Consider the following 12,024-nt stretch of genomic DNA (forward strand, 5'->3'; position numbering starts at 1 on the left):
ATGTTAAGTTTCAAGAGTTAAAATCAATGGTAGACTCGGTCAAGCAGGAAATAGCTGAAAAAGTTTCAAATTTGCAAAAGGATGTAGAGCATTTACAAGAATTTTTACAAGAATTTAAACAAACGGTGGTTAAAGATAACACTGACATTCGAAGGAGAATTGAACAGATTGAAAACTTTAATAGACGCTTGAACTATTGAACTTTCCTAAACTCCTTGGGATTCACCCCATTGAATTATTTAAGCGATACCTAAATGAGGTGTTGAAAATTCCCCCCTGAAGCTATTCCTCCTATAAATAAAATATATTATATTTCTAATCCTAAAGGAGAGGAAGGAAAAATAGAAGTTGGAGGAAATACAAATTTGGATTTAAACAATATTTCAGCTATACTGGAACAATCTTTAGATGAAACAACAGAAAGGTCTACCTTGATTGTCTCATTAGTATTCGAACAGGATTTAAATAATATTATGAAACTTTATTTTAAAATTTTGAATACTTGCTTTGGAATAGCTAAAGTGTGGATTTACCCTGATGTAACCAAGTCAACCCAGCAAAGAAGGAAAGCCTTTTTGGCAATGAAATCAAGAGCATCTGAAATAGGAGAGTTATTCTTTTTAGCCTATCCTTGTAAATGCATTGTTAAACTGGGACAGATAAAATATACCTTTTATTCTCCTGACCAGCTAAAATCATTTCTAGATTTGAAACAACTGAAATGACATCAAGAAAATATATATGGGAGTATTATTTTTTTTTATTATTTGTAGCATTTGTATCCCACATTTTCCCACCAATTTGCAGGCTCAATGTGGCTTACATTTGCCGTAATGGCGGTTGCCATTTCCGGGTAACAGAATTACAATTAGTAATACAATTAATACAAGTAATACAATTAGTAATACAATTAGTAGTACGCTGCCTAGTTACTTTTAATAACTGTGTTTGTAATCTTCTCTAATTCATTCGCCCTCCTCACGAAATAGTGGTCTAAGAAAGCAAAACTATTGTTAAAAGGATTGAAATTGATGATTGGATAAATCTTTAAATTTTCTTTTTATGTTGTGTAAAAAAAATAATAATAATAAAAAAAAAATATATATATATGGCTGTATTTCAATTGACAAGTGTACTCTTGTTAAAATTTAAAATTTAATAAATAAAAAGAAAGTAATCAAGAGCCCATTGAAACAGTGAGTCTTTTTTAATGACTTTTCTGGCAGTGCTGCAGTGGAGAGGGCCTAGAATAAGATTTGCAAGTATAGTTCAGCAGCAATGGGCAATGGCATGGGGGGGAGGGATGTGGATGTGTGAGCTGTTCAGTGGTTGGATGATACAGGGGGACTTTGTGAGCTGCTGTGGGTTTGAGAGTACTAGTCCCTTCGCTGCCTCCTGTGGCCATTGGGACTGCGGTGAGGATGGTCGCTGAGGCAGCAGAAGGTTTTCTCATGCTGCAGGGTAGCTTCACGCTGGAACAGCATGTGGGTGGAGATAGGTGTTGCTCTTCCTCCTATCCTGGGCTTTTAAAGCTTTGATATGTCTCTTCATCTGGACTGGTCTAGCAAGATGAAAAGGACAGTGAAATTGTTTCCTTTTCCTTGAGTCCCACTAGATCAGTCCAGGACCTGCTCAGCAAGACTTGCTGGAGTTTTTCTCTCAGTATATCTTACTACTGCAAAGGTTTTTTTTTTTTAAAGGTTTATCCTGATGGTGGTTCCAGGGACAGAATACTCCAGACTTTAAGGAGTCTGGGATTCAGAATATTGGTCTAAGTACTTGATTATAAAGTTCACTTATAAGATTACTGTGTACCCTTGATCCCTATGGTTAATTGTACTTTTGATCCATAATGCTAGTCTATAATGTTTTTGAGAGGGATCTGTAATTTTGTTCAAGCATTTCAGTTGTGCTTTTGGCAATAGTATACTGGCAAGTTCCAGGGCTGCACCACTGGTTATAGTGGTGAAGTGACTAAAATGTCAGTGTTTTCTGCCTTCATCTGCTATTTGGGGAGTATGACCTATTTATCTGGACTGGTTTAGCAGGACTCAAGGAAAGGAAATTAGTAAGTAAGAGCAAATTTAACCTTTGGCTCTATTCTATACATTACTTTAAAAGCCAAAATCAAAGTCAAGGCCTTAAACTGTATCATCTTAACAAGTTTCAAGTACCAAGTCACATCAAATTCAACCACGTCTAAGGCATGGACACCTGAATGTGGAGTACCACAAGGATCACCCCTCTCACCAACCATTTTCAACCTAATGATGATCCCTCTGGCAAAACTCCTATCAAACCATAACCTCAACCCATATATATACGCTGATGATGTGACAATATACATCCCTTTCAAACAAGACATTAACAAAATCTTCAACGAAATCAATCAAAGCCTACATATCATGAACACATGGGCAGATGCATTTCATCTGAAATTAAATCCAGAAAAAACTCACCTCCCAATACAACACAAAGGAATTTACCGCTATAAACACACCAAAACTAAATCTTCCAATCTCAGAAACGCTAAAAATCCTTGGAGTCACTATCGACCGCCACCTAACACTCGAAACTCACGCAAACAACACAACTAAAAAGATGTTTTACTGCATGTGGAAATTGAAAAGGATAAGACCATTCTTCCCAAGATCCGTCTTTCGCAGCCTACTGCAATCCCTCGTATTCAGCCATCTGGATTACTGCAACTCACTATACGCAGGTTGCAAAGCGCAAACACTGAGGAAACTTCAAACAGCCCAGAATACGGCAGCCAGACTCATCTTCGGAAAACCAAAATATGAAAGTGCAAAACCATTACGAGAGAAACTACACTGGCTTCCACTCAAGGAACGCGTCACTTTTAAAGTATGCACATTAGTCCATAAAATTATTCACGGCGAAGCCCCAGCATACATGTCTGAGTTAATAGACTTACCACCCAGAAACGCCAAAAGATCATCCCGAACTTTCCTCAACCTCCACTTCCCCAATTGCAAGGGCTTGAAATACAAGACGCTACACGCGTCAACCTTTTCTCACATGAGCACGCAGTTTTGGAATACACTGCCACGCAACTTAAGAACGATCCACGAGCAAGCTTCCTTCCGCAGATTATTGAAGACCCATCTTTTTGAAAAAATTTACGGAAAGAGCCAAAACACATAAAGTCCACACTTACTGTTCATTAATGCATCATACATCCACTTCTGAACTCTCATCCCCCGTAATCTCACATCACTTATACCTTTACTCACAGAAATATGTATACCATATGTTTGTATGCCTTAATATTGCCCTCTAAGCTCCCATTGTCTCCTTCCAATGTTTCAATGTTTGTGTTCCATTGTTACATTCCTTAACGACACTTCGATTGTCTCGCATAACTCTGCACAATGTAATCCATAACCAATTTGTAACAAATTATATTTCCATCATTCATTTCATATTGTAAGCCACACTGAGCCCGCAAAAAGGTGGGAAAATGTGGGATACAAATGCAATAAATAAATAAAAATTTTATTTGATATATTGCCTAGGTCATAGCATCAAAGCAGTGTACAAAATAATAATAACAAATAGAAGCATTGGGAACTACAATATAATGAGCAGGAGAGACAAAAATAAGCTTCTTGGTTTCCTTGTCCCTAGGCCCCCCAACACCAGAACTGTGACCAGCCTTAAAGTTATATATCAAATGCCTGCATAACAGAAAGTCAAGAGTTTTATGATAGGAGATACATGTTCTTAAACCCCCAACTCAGGACCGGAGCTGCCACATTTTGCACCAAGTGCAGATGATGTGCCTATTGTTTCAGTAATTCCAAATAAAGATCATTGCAATAATCAAGACAGGAACTAACTGTAGAATACATCAATTTAGCAAATATATATTTCCCAAATACTCAAAAAATTATTTAATCATTAGGCTGCAACCGCTTTTGTTTTGTCCCATTGCATTCACGGACTTGTAATTCTTCAGACAATACTACACAGTTCATGTATTCAATGAGGTAAAACCAAAGGCTGGTTTAACTTGATTTTAAATAGAACTAGCTGGCAGCCCTAGCTCCAGATAAACTGTTTTTGATTAATTTCTGTGCATTTTGTTGTTGTTTTGATAGACCTGCATGCTAGGTATAGAGCACAATCAAGTATGGATCGGTTCTCAAGATTCTGTCATTTATATCATAAATACCCACAGCATGTCATGTAACAAGCAACTAACTGATCATCGTCATGATGTCATGGATATAATTTTGGAGGAAAAGAATGCATGCAGGTAAAATAGATTTTTACCATTTTGCATAAATTTGAAAAGTATTTATTTATTGGTCATATGAGAATATGGTTATATTGTTTACTTAAAATAAGAGAATAGTTCATCAAATTCAGTATAATTGCCCATATTTGACTAAGGGCCCTGTTTACTAAGTCGCTCTGTAGGCGCGCTAATGATAGAGACACACATTATATTCCTATGGGTGTCTCTGTTAGTCCACGCTAATTTTTAACGCACATTAAAAGTTTGCATGCCTACAGCACAGCTTAGTAAACAGGGCCCTAAGTAATTATTAGTAGTAATTCAGAGTGAAGCAAAAATACCCTCTGGACATCCTGTTATTTTGAAAAATAAATTGTTCTTGATTTAAGAACATAGAAAATTCCAGGATCATGATCTAATAAGTAGAATGTTAAGTATGAGTACCTTAATGATTAATACCATTAAGATTTAGGAGCTTATTCACCTTGAGCTTATAAAAATGATTTGCAGTGCAATTAAAACTATTTCCTAGCCATATGTGACCATCTCTGAGAAAAGGAGACTAAAGTCACCAGAAACAAAAAATGTGGTTTTAATTAATTCTGTTAGAGCAAACAATTTGTAATGCCAAGAGTCTACACCCCATCCTTTTATATGAAAAAAAAAAGTTAAAACAGACTGCTTAATGGACCCATGAATTGAAAAATCAGCAATTCTCAACACACACATGGCATACACAACCCCATCCACCTTCCTGCAGCCTTCCCACCCTTTTCGTATGGCACACTCACATACCTCACCTTTTTCCAGCCCCTCCCCATTCACCTTTTTTTCCAGCTTCCCCACCCCTGCACATACTATTTATTCTTTTTACAGGCCCATACATAAACCTACACCCACACCACTTCATCCACCTGTATCCAGCCCAGCGCCCCCCCCCCCCACCCCCACCAACACCAACACATACATCTCTCATTCACCTTTCTCTGGGTACCTTCCATGCCACATGTATTTCTTGGATCCTGTCTCCCTCCCAGATGGCTGAGTTCACATATAACTTTGTTCAAATTAGTCCTCTTACTTTCTAACTCTTATTACTCTATCTTATCTGTCTGTGTTCCACCTTTGCTTATACCCTATGCTTTCTATTAAAATGTTTTATTGCATATTGTGTTGACAATGTAAGTAGCATACTGTTCCATACTGTGTACTGTTTGAATATTTTTACAGCTGTAATTATCAAGTGACTCCTCTTCTAAAGGCTTCTCACTGGTTGCCTCTCTCTCATCGTATTACCTATAAATTACTACTCTTAGTCTTCAAAATTAGCACCACAGGGGAGCCAGGTTTTCTTTCCCCACTGCTGACACCCTATATTTTCTCAGGAACACTCAGATCCTCGACCTCAACACAATATCGTTTGAGAGTCCCTGCTTTCTGAGAACTAGTGTGTGATAATATCAAATGCTCTATTTTTCAGTAAAGGGTCCTGAACTCTGGAAAAACTACCAGAGCACCTAAGACTATAGACATCCTATGATCGGTTTAAGACTTAAATGAAAACCTTCCTCTTCACAGATATCTTTCATTAAGTCTTAGCCCCTCTTCCAGCGGGCACTGGAAGCAGAACATTTGGGCAACTCATCAGTTACTCCTCATGTACATCCCCCTATCCTATCATTTCATTGTAGTTCTCCCTTCCTTCCCGCTTTTACTATATCTGGTTTTCTATGACACTATCCTTTCATTAGCCTGTAAGCCACCCAGATGGCCTTTCTGATAGACAAGATAGTAATTTTGAAATAAACTTGAAACTATTGCCTGTGTTCAACTTTTTTTCCTGCTGTACACTGCCTCAGGTGAATTTCCAAATGCTAAATAATCCTAATACATAAATAAATACAGACATGCAGTATCTGTTTCTTGTTCAGTTTTATCATTCCAGAGTGACATGGTTTGTGTATGAATATCCAACCTCCTAATTTCCCTTTGTAACTTACCAGAGAGATGTGGTCTGGGTGGGCCCATTGTTAAGATGGGTGGGCCTTCCAAAACAACTGCCCCCTTTTTGTCCTGCATCTTTCTCCCTCTTCTCTGCTCCCAGATCCAGCATTTACCCCGGCCAGTGGCCTGGTAAACCTCTCCACATCTACCTCAGCATCTTCGCCAGCACAGCAGCAATGCACCTCCTCCAACCTCACAGACTTCTGTCTGCTGCGTTCCACCAAAGAGAAAACAGGAAGTGGCATCAGCGAGGGCGAGACGCTGCATAAGGAAGTCTGTGGGGCTGACAAAGACAGTAGAGGTGCCGAGGTAGATTGGGGGTGGGGGTGGGGAAATGCAGGAGAGCGAGGTGGATGCCACTGAACTTTTTTGGTGGTTATGAGCCACCCAGGCCACCCGTAGCTACCCCACTGTTGTGGCTATATGGTTTTGTGATTACCTACACTTCATTTGGGTTTTCTATTATGGTGGCCATTTAAAATTTACTGTTAATCTTCTCCCCTCTTTATATCAAGCTTACTATCAATCTGAACAACCAAAACTAATTAGATTGTTGCCCAAAATCTGCCAGTTGATTTCTGGGAAGTTGTAGCCTACTGGTACCAACCTGATTGTCCCATTGCTAGGGACAATCAGGTTGGGTACCATGTTTTTCTTTTTCTGCCCTTTGGGTTTTTCCTTATCTCTTTCCTTCCTTTTTTTCCCCTCCTTTTGAGGGAGTAAATGGTAAATTACTTGCAGTACATTGCATTTTATTCTTATATCCTGCTCTTTTCCAAGAAAAAAAAAGACTTAAGTGTTTAACAACCTAAAATACAATAACATTGTATTAAGATAAAAGAAAAACCATTTAAATACAATATTATCCAGTCATTTTGCCTGTCTTCACCCTGCTCCCTCAAGGGAGAGAGAGAAAGTGGTCCCAGTATTTAGCTCAAAAATAATACTTAGTGTTTCTGGTCACTCCTAAAGGATCTTTCAAAAGAGGGGATGTCCCTTTAGTGGCACTCACTGATAATAAGGCTTGTTTTAAGATAAACTGCTGATAACATCATGAGAGAGGTCAGAGCTACCAAACAGCTGGTCCCCAAGCAGCAGCAGCTAGAAGCAGGTAGAAGGAGATATTTTACCCTAGGGAGGACCCAGATGGTGAGGGGTCTCCTTTGGGGGGGGGGGGGGCAGCTTTATCAGGCCTCAATGCTTGTCAACACATTCAGACCTACCAGCTGTACATTACTGTCTACTTGAGGTGCAGACTGCGCTCTTGTTCACAGACTATCTCCTCACAGATAATGCTGCTGAGTTTGCACACTGAACAAGAAGCAGCAGGATTGTAGACAGTATCTGGCCAGAGGCACCTTTGATGCTTTTGACATTACATCCAGACTCTCTGCTCTGGGTGTGGATATGTGCAGGCTTTCCTGGCTGTGCATCTTGGATCTTGATGATCCCTGCTGAGGAGACAGTCTTTGGGGACAAGGTGGAAGAGGTCACTGACCTCATTAAGAATCACAGACACCATAAAGATCCCTTTTTGGTCACCTCCAGTTGCTTCCTCCTCTTCTGAGAAGTCTTTGGGTGGGCTTAGAAGCAGTAGCTACTACTCCCATGGGTGTAGATTTATCCCTTCTGTCTATACTCCTCAGCAGGCCCAGTAGCAGTTCTTCCCCCCCACCTTCAACAGCATACCCAGGAGGCCCAGTCTGCTCCCCAGACGAAGCAGGGCGCAAACATTGACTGCCTTCTGGAGAGCATAGCCCCATGGAAGTAGCAGTCCTGGACAACCTGCCAGTAGAGGGGAAGCTGAATTTTTTCCAGGAAAGGTGAACCTTTGTAACCTTCTACTGGTGGGTTCTTCAAATAGTCCAACTCAGTTGAGCTTTGAATTGGCAAAAGAGACCACCGGTTTGCCCACCAAGAGTGTCATGCCTCAGCTCTCTGCACAAAGAAGTACTTGCAGAGCAGATCTCTGCCTTTCTCTATGCCAATTCAGTCGAACATGTTCCACCAGGGCAAGAAGGGAAGGGATTCTATTCCAGGTGCTTCTTGAGACAAAGAAGATGGGGATTTAATCCCATCCTGTCTCAAGGCCCTGAAAAATATCTAGTCAGAGGATGATTTCCCTGTGCACCCTTCGTCCCATGATTCGGGTGAATGAATGGGCATGCTCTCTGGACTTTAAGAACACCTGCACTCGCATTCCGATTTTTCCAAGCCACAGGAAGTATCTAAGATTTCAAGTGGGACAGCATCACTACCAGTACTATGTTCTGTCATTTAGCCTCGTGTCAGCTTCCAGGGTATTCACAAAGTGTCTAGCACTAGTTGCAGCATTGTTATGCAGACAGGGAGTCCATATGTTTCTGTACCTGAGTGAATGGCTAGTCAAGAGCACATCAAGGAAACTTGTTCAGGTGTCCATGCAGAGGATTATTCGACTGCAGGAGCGCCTACAGTTTTTTATCAACTACCCCAAGTCCCACCTGCAAGCAGTTCAACAATTGGAGTACACTGGAGCCTTGCTGGACATAGTGCAAGCTTGGGCCTTCCTGCCTCAAGCTAGGGCGGATGCCATCATTGCCATTGTAACACAAGTCATCAGCAGCCAGCAGGTCACATCTCAGCAGATATTGAAGTTGCTAGGCCACGTGGAAATCGAACGGGGACGACCATCTCTAAGGGTGCCCATCTCTAAGTATGGTGCGGTGAAGGGGCGGGGCATCCCATATTATCAAAACAAGATAGGTGTCCATCTTTCGTTTCAATAATACGGTCGGGGACGCCCAAATCTCAACATTTAGGTCGACCTAAGAGATGGTCGACTTAAATGTTGAGCTCGTCGACCTTGGGCAACCTCAGTTTTCGCCGATAATGGAAACCGAGGACGCCCATCTCAAAAACGACTAAATCCAAGGCATTTGGTCGTGGGAGGAGCCAGCATTCGTAGTGCACTGGTCCCCCTGACATGCCAGGACACCAACCGGGCACCCTAGGGGGCACTGCAGTGGATTTCACAAATTGCTTCCAGGTGCATAGCTCTCTTACCTTGTGTGCTGAGCCCCCCAAACCCACTCCCCATAACTGTACACCACTACCATAGCCCTTAGGGATGAAGGGGGGCTCCTAGATGTGGGTACAGTGAGTTTGTGGTGGGTTTTGGAGGTCTCACATTTACCACCACAAGTGTAACAGGTAGGGGGGGATGGGCCTGGGTCCGCCTGCCTGAAGTGCATTGCACCCACTAAAAACTGCTCCAGGGACCTGCATACTGCTGTGATGGAGCTGGGTATGACATTTGAGGCTGGCAAAAAATGTTTTTTAATTTTATTTTTTTTTGGGGGGGGGGGGGGGTTGGTGACCACTGGGGGAGTAAGGGGAGGTGATCCCCGATTCCCTCCGGTGGTCATCTGGTCAGTTCGGGCACCTTTTCGAGGCTTGGTCGTGAAAAAAAATGGACCAAGTAAAGTCAACCAAATGCTCGTCAGGGACGCCCTTCTTTTTTCCTTCATCGGCCGAGGACGCCCATCTCTTAAGCACGCCCCAGTCCCACCTTCGCTACTCCTCCGACACGCCCCCATGAACTTTGGTCATCCCCGCAGTGGACTGCAGTTGAGGGCACCCAAAATCAGCTTTTGATTATGCCGATTTCGGTGACCCTGAGAGAAGGACACCCATCTCCCAATTTGTGTCAGAAGGTGGGGCGCCCTTATCTTTCGAAAATGCCCCTGATAGCCTCCACAGTATGATTGTAAGCTCTTTGAGCAGGGACTGTCGTTCTTCTATGTTTGTGCAGCGCTGCGTACGCCTTGTAGCGCTATAGAAATGCTAAATAGTAGTAGTAGTAGTAGTAATGTCAATGGACCCTAGCTTCCCAGTCATCGCAAGTTATGGGGAATTTAGCGGATGTTATCCAGACTCCCCAGAGCTGACTCAGTTGTTGCTCTAGTGCACAATCCAGACTTCTTTGATCCTGGGATTACCATTCCAAATTTCTCTGCCCCACAAGGTACTGACCATGAATGTATCCACTTTGGGCTGAGGAGCCCATGTAGATGGGCTTCACACCCAGGGGACTTGGTCCGTCCAAGAGACAGAGTACCAAATCAGCTTCCTAAACCTCCTGATGATTTGGAATCCTCTGATGGCTTTTAGAGGTCGGTTGTCCAACCAAATTATGCATATTCTAACAGACTATCAGATAGCTATGCACTATGTGAGCAAGCAAGGGAGTATGGGATCCTACCCCTTGTGTGAGGAATCTTTTGGGATGTGCACATGGGCCACCAATCACAAAATGGTGCTCAGGGCCACATACCTGGCAGGGAAGGAGAACAGCTTAGCAAAAAGGTGGAGCAGGATAATACAGCCCCACAAGTGGTCTCTCAGTATAGGCCTTGCCCGTCCACTCTTCTGAGAGTGGGGCACTTCATCAATGTATCTCTTTGGCCATTCATCTCACCAACAAAGTACCTACTATGTGACCTCAGTTTTGCTCCAGGTTGAGGTCACATAGCAGGCTAGCACCAGCTGCCTTTCTCCTGCATTGGTGAACGAGACTTCTCTATGTAACATACAGGCTTATTTTCGAAAGGGATCGCCGGCGATCTTCTGACACAAATCGGGAGAACGCCAGCAATCTCCTGATCCTGGCCAAATCGGTATTATCGAAAGCCGATTTTGGCCGGCTTCAACTGCTGTTTCGTCACGGTGCCGGCCAACCTTAAAGGGGGCGTGTTGGTAGGGTAACGAAGGCGGGGGTCGGGGCGGGGGTGTGGATACGAGATGGCTGGCTTCGACTTATAATGGAAAAAAAAGAGGCCGGCTCGAACGAGCATTTCGCCGGCCGGACTTGGTCCATTTATTTTTAGGACCAAGTTTGGAAAAAGTGCCCCAACTGACCAGATGACCACCGGAGGGAAGCGGGGATCACCTCCCCTTACTCCCCCAGTGGTCACCAACCCCCTCCCACCCCAACCCCCCCCCCCCTTTTTTTGCCAGCTTGTATGCCAGCCTGAACTGTCATACCCAGCTCCTTGACAGCAGTATGCAGGTCCCTGGAGCAGTTTTTAGTGGGTGCAGTGCACTTCAGGCAGGTGGATCCAGGCCCATCCGCTCCCTACCTGTTCCACTTGTGGTGGTTAATGTAGAGCCCTCCAAAACCCCCAAAACCCATTGTACCCACATGTAGGTGCCCCCTTCACCCTTTAGGGCTATGGTAATGGTGTAGAGTTGTGGCGAGTGGGTTTTGGGGGTGGATTTGGGGGGCTCAGCACACAAGGTAAGGGTACTGTGCACCTGGAAGCTATTTTTGTTTTTTTTAAATTTTAAGTGCCCCATAGGGTGCCCGGTTGGTGTCCTGGCATGTGAGGGGGGCCAGTGCACTACAAATGCTGGCTCCTCCCACGCCCAAATGCCTTGCATTTTGCCGGGTTTGAGATGGCTGGGCCTGGTTTCCATTATGGCTGAAAAACGAAGCCGGCCATCTCATATAAACCCGGCGATCCTTCTCTAAACCCAGCGAACGATTTGTCCGGCGCCAAGCATATTTCGAAAATACACTTGGCTCTGCCCGCTTACGGCGCCGGCCCCGAAGATGGCCGGCGCCGTTCAATTATGCCCCTCATAGTAACATAGTAGATGACGGCAGAGAAAGACCTGTATGGTCCATCCAGTCTGCCCAACAAGATAAACTCATATGTGCTGCTTTATGTGTATACTTACTTTGATTTGTATCTGCCATTTTCAGGGCACAGACC

At 43.2% G+C, this 12,024-nt stretch overlaps 1 protein-coding gene across 1 annotated transcript in view; it reads left to right on the top strand.

Moving 5' to 3' along the window:
* Positions 1-12,024, top strand: part of DENND3 (DENN domain containing 3) — a 390,432-nt gene that overhangs the window by 351,557 nt on the left and 26,851 nt on the right. Inside the window, exon 19 of the mRNA XM_030219612.1 lies at positions 4,125-4,282. Coding sequence (XP_030075472.1) covers positions 4,125-4,282 — 158 coding nt within the window. The remainder of the gene's footprint in view (positions 1-4,124; positions 4,283-12,024) is intronic.

This window comes from Microcaecilia unicolor, chromosome 1 (assembly GCF_901765095.1).
Source record: "Microcaecilia unicolor chromosome 1, aMicUni1.1, whole genome shotgun sequence".
Lineage (NCBI taxonomy): Eukaryota > Metazoa > Chordata > Amphibia > Gymnophiona > Siphonopidae > Microcaecilia > Microcaecilia unicolor.